The sequence below is a fragment of the Mchenga conophoros genome, linkage group LG17 (genome assembly GCF_057382185.1).
Source record: "Mchenga conophoros isolate Kocher_MC1m ecotype Shallow Benthic linkage group LG17, M_conophoros_male_GT1.1, whole genome shotgun sequence".
In the NCBI taxonomy this organism is placed as follows: domain Eukaryota; kingdom Metazoa; phylum Chordata; class Actinopteri; order Cichliformes; family Cichlidae; genus Mchenga; species Mchenga conophoros.
Genome location: NC_140542.1, coordinates 24,661,787 through 24,680,069, shown reverse-complemented (window position 1 = coordinate 24,680,069; position 18,283 = coordinate 24,661,787). Strand labels below are relative to the sequence as shown.

At 40.4% G+C, this 18,283-nt stretch overlaps 1 protein-coding gene across 1 annotated transcript in view; it reads left to right on the top strand.

Annotated features, from left to right (window-relative positions):
* LOC146555535 (uncharacterized) overlaps positions 1-18,047 on the top strand; it is a 36,408-nt gene extending 18,361 nt beyond the window's left edge. Inside the window, exons 2-15 of the mRNA XM_085251089.1 lie at positions 14,969-15,052; positions 15,169-15,224; positions 15,323-15,511; positions 15,649-15,789; positions 15,909-15,974; positions 16,075-16,206; positions 16,299-16,422; positions 16,513-16,664; positions 16,770-16,869; positions 16,999-17,075; positions 17,246-17,354; positions 17,454-17,511; positions 17,679-17,836; positions 17,918-18,047. Of these exons, the coding sequence (XP_085107215.1) occupies positions 14,969-15,052; positions 15,169-15,224; positions 15,323-15,511; positions 15,649-15,789; positions 15,909-15,974; positions 16,075-16,206; positions 16,299-16,422; positions 16,513-16,664; positions 16,770-16,869; positions 16,999-17,075; positions 17,246-17,354; positions 17,454-17,511; positions 17,679-17,836; positions 17,918-17,989 (1,518 nt within the window). The 3' untranslated portion in view covers positions 17,990-18,047. The remainder of the gene's footprint in view (positions 1-14,968; positions 15,053-15,168; positions 15,225-15,322; positions 15,512-15,648; positions 15,790-15,908; positions 15,975-16,074; positions 16,207-16,298; positions 16,423-16,512; positions 16,665-16,769; positions 16,870-16,998; positions 17,076-17,245; positions 17,355-17,453; positions 17,512-17,678; positions 17,837-17,917) is intronic.
* The last annotated feature ends 236 nt before the right edge of the window (positions 18,048-18,283 follow it).

Here is an 18,283-nt window from a genome sequence, read left to right as displayed (position 1 = left end):
ATTTTAAATGTCATTAGATCTTTGAATAGCTGTTATAAGTTGTAATTTCATTTTGCCATGAGGTTACTTTCTCTTCCTGTTTGAAGATAATTACTACTTCATTATTCACTGGTGGCCATTTTAGGCTGAAGTGGTAAATTAGGCTATAATTAGCTTTGTTTTTAGCCGACTACATCAAAAACAGGAAGTTGGAGGTATGGTCAAGACCTGTTTCACTCAACTCACAAGTCTGTGTTTTAGTCTTTTTGAAAATTCTGACATTTGTTTGGATATTTCTATAACAAATGGTTTGTTACATAAAACAACAACAACCTCGGCCTTAAACACTGAGGCGATCATTTGGTGTGTGTTTGGTTAAATTCTGACCAATACTATAGGAGTTGAAGCAATTCTTGTATATTTGCTAACTTAATCCGGTTGTTCAGTGATGACGCGACGAATCCTACTTCCGGGTCTAAAGTAGTCTGCGTTTAATATGGCTTTTGTGTTGTTAACATGTTTAATGTTATGTATTTTCTTCTATTTGATCTCAAAAAGCTCCTAAAACAGTCAGTGATCACTGTTGACCTCCCTCGGCTTTTATTACCGCTAATCATTTATTTAAGCTCAGTTTTTAAAACCTTAGGATGTAACTACAGCCCAGCCCATGCAGCAGTATATGAATGACTAACCTCGTATTGTGGATGGATTATCTCAGTTGTTCTCCTGGCTGAAGTTTGGTCCTTTTACAGCATCCTGCCATGCGATTACATTTGTTCCTGACCACCGAGAACACTCACGTTAACTTTTATCGAGTGGAAAAAAAAGTTAGCTTGTTTATATTATGCTAACATAGCTGTTTCGCTAGCGGTCACGTAGCACATCATTATATACCAGCTAGCCCAACTTCGGTAACCCTACAAACGTCACTGCTGTTTAGTTTTCTGTCTTCATTTATGCTGGAAGTGATAGCAGAGCTGTACGTTTTAATTTGTTTCCAAAACCCCGCAGTCAGGACATGCTATATTGTATTTAGATAGAAGCTAGCGAGCTAACTCCCTGCTAACTTCTAACTCCGTTAAATGTCATAAATTCCGTTTTCATGGATGCCTTGATGCCAAACTCAATTGTTACACCTGGTAGAGCAGAACGCTGATCATTTTATTAAAGATGAAAGACTTTAGACAGTTTTTCAACTCTCAGGAATGCCATAGTGATCGTTTGATATATGGACCTGCAGCGGAGTTTAGACCCAGACACGGCTAGTGACGTCAGACTGAACAACCGGATACTTTAACCACAACAGATTTTATGAGACACTCTACATTGCTTGGCTTGTATATGGATGCAGTGCATGACAAATGTTTTTGAGCCTGGTAGATGGTAAAGGAGGGTGCCTGGTGCTCAGCGAATGGAACCAAGTGCATGCAAAGAAGACAAAGAAAAAAGGGGAAAGAACGAGATACAGCATTAGCGAGTAACTGCATTGCTCCCTGGGCTATTTATTGATTTATTTTGAAAGGTCCAGTTGAAATTCAGTCTCCAAATTCAGTCAGTGAGTGTTCCACAATCGTAACATAATGAACAACCTTGGGCTCTATGGATAAAAGACACTCAAGAGAATTTTGAAACATAATTAGTGTCCTTGCCCCCACAGCCAGGTCAGAGTGACATTTGAAAAACTCAGGCAAAACCTGGTCCTTCAGCAGGCAACTTGTTCAAAAATGGTTTATTACAGGAGCAAAATACAGAGTATTGTTTGAGTTCGGTGCCTAGTTTCTTAGATAATCGCTCTCTGTGCAAACGTGTTACATAAGAAAAATAGGAAGTGATGTGTAAATATCCCTCTGGAGCTTACAGGTGGATGCAAGGGTGTTGGACAGGTTGAAACAACAAGTATGACAGACATGTCAGAGTGAGAGAGAGAAATTCTGCAGCTTAATTAGAGGAGGGTGTGTTCAGTACATGATGTGAAATGAGTGGGTGTGTATGGAGCTGTGCAGGTTGAGTTAACTAGATGAACTAGCTCACAGGCTTTGCTCCATTACTTAAACAACAAAGCAGAGGCTTACACCAGTACACCAGTAAAAATCAATGCACTGCTCAAGCAGCTTTTCCGGACATTGTCAGCTGCCGCTCTACCAAAATGAAGCAAATCATTGCTTTGTCTATTTAATTCATACTAGTGCAGCAGGTGGTCTTTTCATTCAATATTTCAGACTAACAAAAAAATGTGCTGGGTTATATTTTAATTAGAGAGCAGCCTTATTGGACCATCATTGTGTGGGAAGTGATTGATGGCAAAAGACACAACTCGTCATCTCTTAAGCTGATATTGCAAAACGAATCAGTGCTTCTTTACACAGATGCAAGAGCTGGCAGCATTAGCATTTGTTTGTGGTGATTGTTTCACTCCCAGAATATGTTTACCTTCTTTTATCATAAAAAAAAAAGAAGCACAAAAAAGGACAACAAATAGCTCCATCAATATCCTAGGAAACCCCCAAGTTTTTCTTTGTTTGGTTTTCATTTCTTGAGAAAATTACTTCTCCCTTTTTACTCTCTATGTTAGTCAATTGTTCACTGAATAGCAGAAATATAAAGACAAATAGTTATCCTATCGGATCGGCTTTGAAATATAGCAGTGCAGTGGTTAGTGCTTGATCTCCCTGTGGTAGTATGGATTGTCTCTGGTTATACTGGTATTCTTCCCCAGTCCAAAGAGACAAACTGAGGTTAGGTTAACTGGTGATTCTAAATTGGGCATATGTGAACAGTTGTCTCTGTCTGTGTGTTAGCCCTGGACTAGTCACCACTCTGGACAGCTGGGATGGATGGATGGATGGATGAACTACTGTAGGGAATACCAAATCCACCACCTTTGCTTTCTGCCTCATCCACATTGTACCCCTCCAGTTGGCCCATGTGACTCCTTTAGGCTAAGTTTGGCTGGGTCCCATAGGCTAAGGCCAGTCCACTGGACAGTTGTGAGTCAGGCTCCAGTAACCCTGATTTGTGTGGAGTTTCCTCCAACTGGGACAGGCCAGAATACCCTAGATAGATTATGTGCTGTGGTAGGGTTGGGAAGACTTGGCGTCACACATGCCTGTAACAAGGAACAGGATAAGTGGCAGAAAATGGACGGATGTATTTTACAAGGTTTAATAATACAAACAACTGTATATAGCATTAAAACATCCTATTTTAAATAACTAATCCCTTGAAGTCATTGTTATAAAAAATCTCTGCCATTACATATCCTCCAGTTGAAATGCAAATGTACATACTGTGCTTCTTTTGATGCTTTTTTCCATGTCTCATAGGTGGGAAGACAGAACAAAACGACCTACAAGGGTTCAGTTTGAATACAAAATGTTCGTAGTTGTTAAAAAAAATCCCCAGATTAAAACAGCTGGGCAAGCGTGGGTGTTCTCCTGGGCCCCTGCTGTAGTAATCCTGTTATAAAGCTCCTGCGGGGTGAGCTCTCTCAGAATGTCTGAGGGATAAACCTATGTGTACAGTAAACACCACCTCTGCCTTTCGTTGTGATATCATTACATAACTTCACTAGGGGATAAATGGCTAATATTAGCTTTGACAGTATGAATTATGCTCCTTCTTAAACAGAATCGCCAGCAATGCAAAAACATGGAAGCAGATTCTTAGACTGGCCTCTCAACTGGATCTTCACTGCTTTAATTAAAAAAAAGAAAAAGAATCAATATTTAAAATTCACTATATCCATCCATGCAATTCTACTGCATCTCCGATTCAGTGTCGCAGGGAGCTGGAGCGTATCACAGCTGCCATAGAGAGACAGACAACCATTTGCACTCACTTTCACACCTATGGGAAATTTTTGTTTTAATAATTAACTAATTAGGAACTCAGGCAAACACGGGGAGGTGTTTAGACCATGAAAAGGTGCATTTTAACCCAAACCAACTTGGATACACTAACCCAGGGGTAGGCAACTCCAGGCCTCGAGTGCTGGTATCCTGCAGGTTTTAGATCGCACCCTGGGTTAACACACCTGAATCAAATGATTAGTTCATTACCAGGCCTCTGGAGAACTTCAAGAAATGCTGAGGAGTCATTTAGCCCTTTAAATTAGCTGTGATGGATCATGGACACATCTAAAACCTCCAGGACACCGGCACTCGAGGCCTGGAGTTGCCTACCCCTGCACTAACCCTAACCCAGGACCTGCTTGCTGTCTGCAACAGTGCTAACCAGCATGCCACACCAAAAAATCATTATTCTGTTCTTTACAACATAAGAAGAGGAGATGCTGCAGGAAGCTTCTTATTTTAGCTTCTACAATATGAAATAACCTAAGACCAATTTTTTATGGGTTTTTTTTCCACATCTGAAAATAAACAAGACACAGCTAGCATCATAATTCAATTACTCCAACTTTCCACTTTAGAAATTATATTTCTTTTAAATCAAATGACTCTCAATTTGAAGTTTCTCTTGATATTTTAGTATAGTCAGTATTAAAGATGGACGTAGCCATTGTGACATTGCCCATTGTTTTAGACTCAGCACTTTTGGAACCAGAATTTACCTTGTATGGATGAGAGCATGGAGTGCTAATTTCTAAACCATTAAAGCCCCAAGAAGGCTCCAGTGACCCAAGTACAGTGAACACATCCATTTAATGAGTCAAAGTAATGGATGAGCCTTTGTAGACTCGGTCGGCTACAAGGCTGCCTGCCTGTCAATCAACTTGGCCTCAGCGCTAACTCAATTATCTACATAGATGAGTTATAAAAATAATTTATCCCTACTCAGAATTTTTATGTGCAGTGAAACCATCCATAGAAGTTAAAGAAATCAAACCAGAGTACACAGGGGCAGCTCAGGTTGAGCAGCTTGGAGACATATTAGAGAGACAAGGCTGCAATGGTTTGGACTTGTGCAGAGGATGGGACATGGATATATTGGACAAGGGATGCTGAAGATGGAGCTGGCAGGCCAGTGGAAGAGAGGATGACCTCAAAGAAGACTCAGAGGATATACAGAGAGTTGGTGTGACAGAAAAGGGTGCTGAGAATAGGGTGAAAAAACAGTCTTAATTGGACTCATCTAGAAGAACTGCAGCTGATGCCACTTCTGTGTTCAGCTCTGGAGCGTTCCCCTTGTATTTTAATTACGATTGATTTGAAAACCTCACACGATTTCTGCTGGTGAAAGACTGTGGAAGCATGTTAACACAGTCTCGAATGTTTCAGAGCAACATACTACCAAAACGTTTGCTTTTAGAGGGGAGGCCGAACTTGCTGATGATCAATTGCAGAAATGATTAGCAGCACCTGGCTGTTCCTCTTTGACTGCATAGAGTAATGTAAAAACTTGATTTTTTTGTATGACTTCATGTTTCTTTCAGCATTGGTACGATCATGCATTTGGAAATAGTGAGGCAGGTACTTCATTTCCAACCCATCACGTACAGACATTCGTAAAGGATCTTGTGGTGTCACATTTCATCTCCTACCCCACCGTTCACCCTATTACAGCTGGGATTGGCTCTTGCCCCATTGTAACCATGGATTGATTATGCAGTTAAAGATATGGAAAATAGATGGTTAAGCATAATTTTCATGTGTGCTGCTTCAGGGTTGTGAACACGTGTGTTTAAAACATTGTTTTTAAAAAAATCAAAATTCGCTATGAATTTATTTGTGCCTAAGAAAAGAAGCTGTTTTCTGTAGATATAGTTTTGGGACACAGGGAAGCTTTAAAAAACATTTCCTGAGGATTTACTAATAAAGCAGGGTTTAATCATGATGGAAAACCAAAATTAGTATGTTATAAGATTTAGGTTACATGAGACAACAGAGCATTAAGTTGCCAAGATCATTTGTGGCCAAACTGCAGGTGCAGCCATCAAAAACTGGGGAATTATCTCACCCCGATGGGAAAGGTCCAGCCTGGAAGATCATGCCAAATACAGACAAGCTGTATCAACAAAGAGGAGCTGTGGCCACAAGCTACAACTGCCAAATGAAGATGTACTATATTAGAAATATTTAGTTTAACACATGTGGCTGCTTTAAGCCCTCTTTAATGAACATCCTGCACATCACGCATTGTTTTTCATACTTTTAACATGCCAGCATTTCTGCATTGTATTTGCTGTCTGTTTTCTGCCCTTCGTCTGCTCTTTTATCGTCACTGCTGCTTTCTTGTTGTGCCCTACAGTTATGTGATTTCCTCTCTGGATCTCGTCCAAATGTTGCATTAAATCTCTGACTGTTTCTTTTGTTTGTCGGTTGATGACAGGATGCGAGAACAGCCTGGACTCCTCAGGAAAACTCGCCAGGTGATGCTGGAATGGAGCCAGGATGAGACCAACTGTGAACTTTTGAAACGCCACATCGGAGGTGTCTGACGCTAACACAGCAAGACAAAAAAAAAGAAAGAAAAAACATCCTAAATTCCTGTTTCACTTGACAAACAGAGACATGCACTGAAGCAAAGTTCAGAAAGATTGTCTATCTGCAAGCAGAATTATGATGAATCGTATCAAAGGATTTGATATTTTGGGGTGATGTCAATCTTTTCTCAGTTCACTGAACACCCTCATCAAACAACTATGATGCAATAAATTATTAATTAGGTGAATTTAACAAAAAGTTCGGAAAACAAAAGGGAAAGTGTCAAAAAACACGATAAAATATGCCTGCCCTGTGCATATTGACCGTTTGTTTCACGCAAAATAATGAGTCTGCATTTAGAAGGCATGATGTTGTTTATGAGCACACAAAGGTCAAGGTTTGCAAGCAGTCTACGTTATGGAAACATTATCAAAAAGCCTTGAAATCCAGTGAAACACTGGTCGCATCAGAAAGGTCAACCATCGTCTAGACGGCAGTGGATGCTGTGTAAAAGAAATGCTGCACGATTCCTGCTGTTATCTTTCTGTAAGCTATGAGATTTTAAAAGTTATCGCTCCTTCTCTTCTATTTCCCTCCAGTGAGCTGTTTCGTTTCTTTTTCCTGGCAAGGCGGGGAGCCTTCTTTTTTTAAAGAAGAAAAAGGATCCAAGAGTCAACCTGTGAAGGGAAAAGAGTCACTAGAATTGGATTTTTAAAGATGTTAATGGCCACCTGTTACACTGAGAGTTCTTTTAAGAAGAGGCAGCAAAACTCCTTAGTGGAGTCTTGTGAGGACAGTGTAATAGGTCATTATGTGTGTTGCTTATACAACGCTGTTTTTTCAGTCGTGTGTCAGTGACAAGAGTAACCTTTTGGATGAATAACCCCTTTTTACCACCAAAGATTGACCCATTTACCGAGTTATAATAGGGACACCTACAGTTTGCGCCTGCTTTTTTAGTGCTCATGAGCACTGTCCTAACTGTGATGTTCAAGGGAAGCTTTCAGGTATGTTATATACAATTAATTTCCTCCCGTTGCTCCTTTTCATTCCACCTTACAAAATGAAGTGGATGAGATGAAAGCTCGGCTGACTTTCCAAATGTGTTTATTTTAAGCCCAACTGAAATCTTTTTGGTGTCTTAACCTGATAGGAAAACAAAACCTATTTTGGTCCTCAGAGTCCAGAGCTCCTCCTCTCTTTTCTCCCTCGTTCTCTTGCACTCTCTGTCTTTTTCCATCCTCTTCTCCTACATGTAGGCACTGGGTGTTGGCTGGAGATTCCAGGAGTCTTGCTTCCTTAAGGACCAGTTTCTCCTCTCCTTCACTGGATTGTTCAGCTAGTTTAAGTGGTAATGTAAGACTTGGTTTATCATCGTGCCTTGTTTAGGTTTCAGATACTTCTTGTCTGCTTTTGTCCTCTCTCCCAGGAAAACCCTTGATGTGTTGCTCTTGTGCTTGCTGTCCCCTTGGATCTCTCCTGCCTGGACTCAGCTGAAATTGGACAATAATAATTCTTAGTTAACTCAACTCAGTCTGACATTACCACTTAAACTGTTGCTCAGAAAATATCTTGTTCACTGACTGCAGGGTTTTGGTTGTTCGGTGGCAGATTTATCATGACAAAAACACCTAAATGTCAAACTCTAATGTGGATAATATCTACACTACTCGCTAAATTTCGTTGGAGACAGAATACACATTTCCCTCCAAATGTGACACAGAATACGGTTTAATTGTATGAGAATGTAACTTTAGTAATCAGCTGATCAACTCTGGATTCAGCTTGACTTTGTGGCCTGCCTGCATTAACACCGTGCTTCATTTGTGCTTATTCAATGGGTAAAATATTCCACTTAATAAGGAGGATCTCTCCAGACCTTAATGGAAGGTTATATTTTTCCTCTAGATTATAGTCAAGAGGCCAATGAGTCATGTCAGAACAAAGGAAAAGCTATCCCAATCATAAAATTGCCAGTGTGTGACTACATTTAAATGCAAGGGTTTTTTTTTTTATTATCATAAAGTAAAAGACTGAACAGTTCATTATTGTACTCGTCCTGCACTTTTACATTACCTGGCTGTATAAAAAAATTAAACATCTGATCCATCTGACTCTGGAGAAAAACAGTGAGCTAATGGTTAGAATAAAAAACAACAACACTGTTTAACACAACATTTAGCAAAAAAACAATGTTTGCTCTGTAGAAGTGCATGGTTCCTGATTCCTAATTGTATCTTGCGATGTATAGCTATTTATGGGTGAAAGTTGAGCCAGCGATTCATCTTATCTCTCCATTATGTATTAATAGCTGGTACCCGCAGATGTAGAGACGGGGTCAGAGGCACTTTCACTCAGTAAAGCTTTAAAGAATCAGCCTCCGGTTTACTGTGTCAGCTCAGTGGCAGTCTGCTGAAGTTCCCTTTGGCTTTTCCCTTTATAGCAGCTTAGTACAGAGACAGGAAATACATCAGAGTGAAGACTGCTTACACATTTTATGCGTGACATGTCAACCAGCCTCTACAGTCATATTTTAGTTATAGTTTTTTTTTAAATAATTATTTGTCTTACATACCATACATATGTGTTTTTGATAGCATTATTTCACGTTAAATCCAAGGCCTCTAAGCTGGACTGTGACACAGCAACACACACCAAACCAAAGCATTAGAGAACCTCTGCTATAAGGTTACAGGCAGGCGAACACAGCTGAAAGTCTTTGTTAACAAATGGGAGATGCTGATGCCTGATTCAGAGAAGTGCAGCAACAGGTGTGAATGTGCAAACCCAGGAAGGGCAGCTCCACCCAAGGATGGAACACAGACCAGTCTAGCTCTCCACCCAAAAAAGCAGAAAACACAGAGAAACCTCACAGTTGCCTCACAGATTCAACAAGCTGCTGGGAACATTCCTCAGAGATTTTGGTGCATATTAACATGACAGCATCACACAGCTGCTGCAGACTTGTTGGCTGCACATTCATGATGCAACTCCCCCGTTCCATCTTCGGGATCTGGTCACTGTGGAGGCCATTTGAGTGCAGTGAACTCACTGTCGTGTTGAGAAAGCAGTTTGACATGATTTGAGCTTCGTGACATGGAGGATTATCCTGCTGAAAGCAGCCATCAGCTGGACATACTGTGTTTATAAAGGGATGGACATACTCAGAAAAAATACTCAAGTGGTTTGCTGGCATTAACAAAGGATTTTCTCCCAACATTGTGACTGCTGTGACAATATGGGGCTACAGATAACAAGGGCCTAAATTCAGATGATGCAGGAGAACAGGAACTAGTTAACATAAAGTGAGCTGTTTACTAAGGTAAACAAGGAAAACCAAACGGAGAACCTGAACTGGAGATTTAAAAAAAAAAAAAACACCCACAAAAGAGAGACACAAGGGACTCTACCCAGAGACTTGGACGAGGGACAAGAGGAGACTGAGACAATATATACAGTGGCTTGCAAAAGTATTCAGCCCCTTGAACTTTTCCACATTTTGTCACATTACAGCCACAAACATGAATCAATTTTATTGGAATTCCATGTGAAAGACCAATACAAAGTGGTGTACACGTGAGAAGTGGAACGAAAATCATACATGATTCCAAACATTTTTTACAGAGTGGGGTGTGCGTAATTATTCAGCCCCCTTTGGTCTGAGTGCAGTCAGTTGCCCATAGACATTGCCTGATGAGTGCCAATGACTAAATCGAGTGCACCTGTGTGTAATCTAATGTCAGTACAAATACAGCTGCTCTGTGACAGCCTCAGAGGTTGTCTAAGAGAATATTGGGAGCAACAACACCATGAAGTCCAAAGAACACACCAGACAGGTCAGGGATAAAGTTATTGAGACATTTAAAGCAGGCTTAGGCTACAAAAAGATTTCCCAAGCCTTGAACATCCCACGGAGCACTGTTCAAGCGATCATTCAGAAATGGAAGGAGTATGGCACAACTGTAAACCTACCAAGACAAGGCCGTCCACCTAAACTCACAGGCCGAACAAGGAGAGCGCTGATCAGAAATGCAGCCAAGAGGCCCATGGTGACTCTGGACGAGCTGCAGAGATCTACAGCTCAGGTGGGGGAATCTGTCCATAGGACAAGTATTAGTCGTGCACTGCACAAAGTTGGCCTTTATGGAAGAGCGGCAAGAAGAAAGCCATTGTTAATAGAAAATCATAAGAAGTCCCGTTTGCAGTTTGCAACAAGCCATGTGGGGGACACAGCAAACATGTGGAAGAAGGTGCTCTGGTCAGATGAGACCAAAATGGAACTTTTTGGCCAAAATGCAAAACGCTATGTGTGGCAGAAAACTAACACTGCACATCACTCTGAACACACCATCCCCACTGTCAAATATGGTGGTGGCAGCATCATGCTCTGGGGGTGCTTCTCTTCAACAGGGACAAGGAAGCTGGTCAGAGTTGATGGGAAGATGGATGGAGCCAAATACAGGGCAGTCTTGGAAGAAAACCTCTTGAAATCTGCAAAAGACTTGAGACTGGGGCGGAGGTTCACCTTCCAGCAGGACAACGACCCTAAACATAAAGCCAGGGCAACAATGGAATGGTTTAAAACAAAACATATCCATGTGTTAGGATGGCCCAGTCAAAGTCCAGATCTAAATCCAATCGAGAATCTGTGGCAAGATCTGAAAACTGCTGTTCACAAACGCTGCCCATCTGACTGAGCTGGAGCTGTTTTGCAAAGAAGAATGGGCAAGAATTTCAGTCTCTAGATGTGCAAAGCTGATAGAGACATACCCTAAAAGACTGGCAGCTGTAATTGCAGCAAAAGGTGGTTCTACAAAGTATTGAATCGGGGCTGAATAATTACGCACACCCCACTTTTCAGTTATTTATTTGTAAAAAAATGTTTGGAATCATGTATGATTTTCGTTCCAATTCTCACGTATACACCACTTTGTATTGGTCTTTCACGTGGAATTCCAATAAAATTGATTCATGTTTGTGGCTGTAATGTGACAAAATGTGTAAAAGTTCAAGGGGGCCGAATACTTTTGCAAGCCACTGTAAACAAGGGGAAGATTAGAGGAGTCGAGACAGCTGGGAACCACAGCAGGAACAAAAAAGACGTAACAGGGTAAGGGACGCAAACTGAACGTAATACACACGAGACAATGGACTATCAAAATAAAACAAACCCGACAGATGCATACAAAACTCAAAACAATTAATAATTTACAAAAATTTAACACTTCAAACATAAAAACAGTGGGTCAAGACTAAGACCATGACAACTCCCACTCACTGGATATTTTCTCTTTTTCAGACCATTCAGAAAAATCCTGTAAATCCCAGAGATGGATGTGTGGGAAAATCCCAGCAGGCAAGCAGTGTCTGAAATAATCAGAACAGCCCATCTGACCATTGTTTCCCCCCTCACATTCGGATAATTGGTTTAAACTTCAGCAGGTTGTCTTGACCATATCTACATGTCGATATCCACTGAGTTGTGTGTTATTTGCTGTTTAGATATTTGCGTTAACAGTCAGTTGAACAGGAATACCTAATAAAGTGGCTGGTGACTGTATGTCTAGCCCCTGATGTGATCTTGTTTCCAGTATGACCATTAATGAAACAGTTTGTCACCCTTAAATCACTGAGTGATTTGTCCTGTACTTATACTGCCTGAAAAGTGAACGTGTTTGTTGTCACCCAGAGACTGTTATTACAACTGTAGTCATGAAAGCACATCAAAAAGCATTTTCACGTTTTCTTTCTGCCTGCTTTGTGCACACATTGTTACGCTTGTTCGCGAGCATGCAGGGGGTGATCATCACACCCCCGTCCCTCTGGTTTCTCTCTTTCTGTCTACGCCTGTGTGTGTGTTCGCATGAGACAACGGGGTTCTGACTGAAAAGGAACAACCTCTGCTCTGATTCCAGGGACACACAGCAGACACCTTTAAAGTTTAGATGGCCAGCCATTTCCCAATGTCTAAGTTATACCCACACACACGCACAGACTCACAAAGTTACACATGAAAGGGAAGAAACTTCCTGTCTAGAAAGATTCGATCTGCAGAACTCTGCTGGATTCTGTTTTACACTCGATTGAGTCTGTGTGCCACCCGAGGATATCTGTGCATTGTTTTCAGCTGTTTTTGCTATATTTGTCTCTTTTTTGCGTTTTGAGATTCCCACCTTATCACCATCATTATCACTGTGCACAACCCACCTGATTAAACAGCAAAGTCCCTTTGGATGTGGCTTTAACAGTGTATCACCGAATGCTCATTTTCAGGTTATCATGCCAGCTTTTCTGTTAGAAACCAGCAGTGTCTCAAAAGTGCAGACAAGGTATCCTTTGACATCAGTGGCTTGCTGAATGAATACTGGATGCTGAGGGTGTTTCACTCGGTGGTTAGTTTTAACTTTTTTAGACAGGAAACATTAGGAAACATTGGTTTGGTCTGGGGATTTGACAAAATGGCACTACCTGACATGCTTGTGATGAGAAACGGCTCGAGCAGTTGTGGTTTGGATTTTCACTGCTTTACAACCAACATTCACTGACAGCTCAGTGACAAATCCCTCCCACAGATGCCATGACCCAGTGTGTCAGGGGACAGACACTGCAGGACACATTGGATACAAATGAGCTACGCCATGCTTTGATAAGAATTTCAACTGCAATATTCATCAACATCAGAGATTCCTGATCTGTTTGCAAGAAAGGTTTGTAAGCAACTTTCCGACCACCTTTTTTTTGTAACTTTAGTCAACTGTAGTGCATGCTGATCCAGACCGCTCTCACTCCCGAGGTGTAACCAGACGTGTTGGCTGATCACATACTGGTTAAAATGATTTACCATTAGAGCAAAAATCCCCAGTTTGATGTTGCTTGCAGGGAGGGTTCATGCAGGGAGGATGTCAGGGTGGAAGGATAAATCGCCAAAACATTGGACAGTCTGTATTTTCTTTTTAATCATGGCCACAATCAATAGTTTTGTTATGTAACAAAATCAATTTGTTATTCAACTGTCCTTTTAAAAAGCAAAGACACATGATGCCGTGGAGGTGATAAAAGCATCGGGTAAGAAAACCCTTCTGTAATAATTGTGACATATTATGTCATTTATTTCAAAATATACTAGTAGAGCGTCTAAATTTCTGCTGAAATCTGGACGAAATATCTTATCGTGAAGGCTGTGTAAAGATCAAAAGCTCCAGAATATGTTCACTGGATTAAATTGATTGTTCTGTCAGTTAAATCAATTTGGCTCAGCTTAAGGAAGATTGTGATCACAGTTAAAAGAAAGCAGTGTTGTTTAGAAGGCAGGATGTGAACACTGGTATTCAATATGATTATATTTAGACCCAACCAAACACCCAAACTTCAATAAGAATTTCTTTCTAAATTATAACATTATCTGTCTGTCTGTCCATCCATCCATCCACTTTCTTCAGCAGAAAATGGTGAGCAGTTGAGGTACAGCAAAATTTATTAGTGTGGATGCTGTTTAAGTAATCTTTATTATTATTTTTCTGTTTTATTATGTATTCTGTACGTTTTTTTGACTCTATTTCAACACCGTTCAACTTAGAAAAACCCTTCAACCACCGTTAGATTCCTCTTCTTTAGGACATGTGTGCTTTTATTTTTCTCATTTTTAACATTTATATTTTTTAAATATTCAACTTTATTCAACAAAGATTTATAATGTATTTCAATGGGGAGACCCTTCAAATCCTCATTCAACTTACTCCTCTTTCCACTCTAACTAGCCTAGAGCCACCATTCAAACTTTAAAACGAGCCTCCCTTGGTATGTTTGTTTTATGGCATTACTGATGTTGGTTTTCTTGTTTCTAAACAGAAATTCCTTCTACGTCTCAAAAGAGGTAAAGAAATGTGTGACTCTTTAATGCTGCTGGAGATATTTATAGCAGTGGTTTAGTGTGAGCTCCTTTATTTCCCCTTTATTGTTATTTTTCTTCCGCCTTGTGTGTTTATATCATTTTTACAGCTTCTAGTTTTGTCTATTATTTATATCGATTCAGAGATTAGTTGAAAATATAGAGTGTAAATGTACAAAATACATGATTTTGTTCATTTTGGTATTCAATAACAGTTATTAATTTTTCTTTGCAATATCCAGGATGTACTCCTTGTTAAAAATTTCCACTTTGAAAAATAACATTTACACTTTTGTCCTCATCAGCGTCCTGGAGGCTTCTGTTGCTGCCACACCACCTAACTATGAAAATGGCACCACTACTTGTCTCCCGAATCCCTGGAACTGGGTCCGTGACACTACTAGAGATAGTCCTTTTCAGGACCAGTGTTTGGCTTGCTCTCTGGGAACAACAAAAAATTAAACAAATAAATTAATAATAAAATAAAATGAAGAAATCATTTATTTAATTTGTCCGGAGGCTTCTGTTGCTGCCACACCACCTAACCATGAAAATGGTAAAAAGAAAAGGAAGAAGAGAAAATGGAGACACTTCTTCTGCTGTTTCTCGGTTTGCTTTTACAGAAAACACGTGAAATGCATATTCTCCTTAAAATGTACTTGTTCATTTTAAGTGACTTTACTTTTTTAATAACATTATGTTTGTTTGTTCTCTACAGGAAACTGACAGCGATACAGAGGCAGAGACCAACACTGTAAAGCCACAAAAAAAGTCTCGCTGGTCTATTTTCAAATTCTGGAAGGTATGTTTTACGGAAAGAGTCACTGTCATCAAGCATTTACTCATCACAATAAAATGGGAGAAATTAAGAGCAATGAAGCACACAGCTATGTCCTGTCTTTTGGTTTCTTTCTACAGAGAAAAAGGCAGGTTGCTCCTGAAACAACATTGGAACCTGATAAAATCAGTGACAAGTGAGGGAAACTTTAATCTTCTCACTTTAAAGCAAAATTCTTTTGGGATCCTCTGGTTGCAGATTTGATACTTGACATCCTTTTGTATATTTTTGCAGATTAAAGAACATGCAGCATGACTGTACACCTGCCGAGGCAGCACCACCTCAAGAAGACTACCTGGAAACAGAAGGCCGAGAACTGGAAGTCCAGCCTCCACCGAACAGTTCAGAGGACCCAGTACAGGTCATTTGCCCCCGAGCAGGACAACCAGAATGCCCCGAGGACAAAACTACAGACATTCCCAGGTAAGTGCTTTTAATATTTTGGCAGAGTGCTTATCAAAATAAACATTAGATGGTTGAATGCTGTTCTCCAGAGAGACAATGTTTGTTTGTTGTCTTGTTGTGCTTGCTATGCATCCCTGACTCCTTTCTTCATCCAGCAGCACCCATAAGGAAGGTGGTGAAAGTTCCCACCAGGTTAAAAACACCACTGAAAACGGTGAGCCATCAGACCTGAGTTGGGACACTTTGATTATGGAGTTTCTGGAACAAGAGCATGTATGGGAGCAGGTGGTTGACATGTAAGAGAAAAACGTCAAAATGTTTAAGCTTCAAAGCTCATGCATACATGCACATACACTGCTTAGCGTCTTGACATCTTTCCTAATTGTGTGTTCGTGTTTTTACCTTTTTGCAATAGTGTAGCGAAACATTTGAACGATGGAAAAATAACGGAAAATAAAATTCAGACTGTGGACCACTTCGGGTGAGTACACGTGGTGCACGAGGACCAAAGCTCACTTTGTCAAAATGGAGAAAATGAACTATTTTACACTGATACTGTAAACTTTGTGTATGTGTGGCAGGTTTCCAAACACTGCAAACACCTGCTACATGAACTCCTGCCTGCAGAGCCTGCTCAACACTGACGAGTTCATTAGAGACATCAGCCATCAGGAGACTTTGTGGAGAGCAGTCCCAGAAGCTCAGCTCTTAAGGTGTGCTACGTCAACCTTCTACTTTCTTCAAAAAGCTGAAGAGCAAAGATATCTAACACCAGAAATGTCTGTTTACCCTTTCCTTTTTACAGAAGGCTCATTGACATCAGGGACTGTCATAATTCAAGAGATTATGGCCTTAAAAAACATCGCCTAAAATCTTTTAAGGAGGCATTCAGCAAACATGCTCCTGAATACAAAGGCAGTGCACAGAAAGTATGTCAGCTATTTGGACATTTTGTTTTTTTTCCTTTACTTTCTAATGTTTATGTTCTGTTTTAAATCTCCTCTGTGTTTTTCTTTCAGGATGCTCATGAATTCCTAACCTTGTTCCTCAATGAGATCAAAAGCCTTTCACCTCACCTGAAGAGGAAAGCAGCTCTCCTGGGCCGAAGTTATACCTGCCCAGTAGAAGACCATCATGTTTTCAAAATGGAAAACATAAGGACATGCAAGAGGTAAGCCCGTCATTCAGAAACACAGGGCTGATTGCAACGTTTTCATATACCTCTTTTCCTCCTACCTGATCATTACTTTAACTATGTTACTCCTTAAATGTGTAGCTGCGGTCACCAATCATCACACCAAGAGGAATTCACCAGCTTGTCTCTTGACCTGGTTCCAGAGGGGTCTGTTAAAAACATGTTAGAGACATACTTGAAGGTAAGATCAGAAATTCCAGTAGAGATATAGTATCACTGATCTTAACACACCTTTTTTGTTAGTGTTTGTGTGCATATGTTGTGATTTTTTTTCTACCATAAAGCCTGTTTTCTCTGTGCTGTTGTTCAGGAACAAAAAATAGAATTTCTCTGTGATTGTGGAGGGACGACCTCGGAAGTGAAGCCGTCTTTTCATACACTGCCAAGGTGAGTAAGGTCACATCAGAATTGATCGACTGACCTGGTTTCCAAACTGTGGTGCAAAAAACAGAGTTTTTAAGACAACACTTGAGCAGTCATTTTGTCCCATCTTTGGTTTGTGTTTGTCACTCATTCTTCTTGTTTTGTACCTTGGGTTTTTTTTTCTTTTCTGTCAGAGTTCTCATTTTGCACCTGAAGAGGTTTGGCTTTATAAAAACCTGCAAGCTTCAGAAGGTGAATGACCCCGTCAGGCTGCAGAGGGACTTGGTGGTGTCATCCAAACAGGTAAAAACAGACTGCAGAACATCTCAGAGATTCAGCTTAATTATCACACTGATGTGAGACTTTATGAAACTAACACTCTTTGGATTTGTTCCTTCTCAGGGTGATGGTTGTTACAGTCTTATAAGCATCATTAGTCACTATGGAGGAACAGAATCAGGTAAAACAACTGACTTGTTACAAACAGAAAATGATTTAACAGAGCTTGCTACTTTTCAGTGAAGGACTCACACACAAATGCTTTTGATGTTCTAAGAAGCACTAAGTACAAATCATGAATCAGTTGACTTTTAGAAGTTGGATTCATTTGTCTTAATGTGATCTCAGGACACTACATCTGTAATTCCGTGCATCCTGATGCGAGCCCGCAGGTTACATCAGATCCTTGGCTCACCTATAATGATGCACAGGTGCTCCACACAACCGGATGTGCAGTTTTTGAGGAACAGCAGCACTCAGCCTACATCCTGTTTTACAAGAGAAACGTAAGAAGCTCATCCTGAAGTGAGATAATTTTTAAATGTCCTATTACCTTGTTCATCAGTTTTGTCTTCATTCTAAAACAGGATGTGGAAGCAAGTTACAGCCATCATCATGCTGAAAAGGAAGGAGCAACAGTTGTCTCAGACAAATTTTAGGTAAGTATTGCCCTTAGGAGGAAGGGTCCTCCCAGAGAGCCTGGCTCCTCCTAAGATTTCTTCCTCCAGGAGGGAGTTTTTTCTTGCCACCGTCGCCTCACATTGACTGGTCTCATCGTCAGAGACATTGTTAACCTCCTAAGGCCTGAACTCTTTCAGTTCACGCATTTTTAATTTCTCTGTGCCATTTGGGTTGATTGGGACCTGATGAATGGTCTAGACAACCCAAAATGTGATATATGGACGCCAGGTCCTAGGAGGTTAAACTAAAATCTACTAGAGATAGTCCTTTTC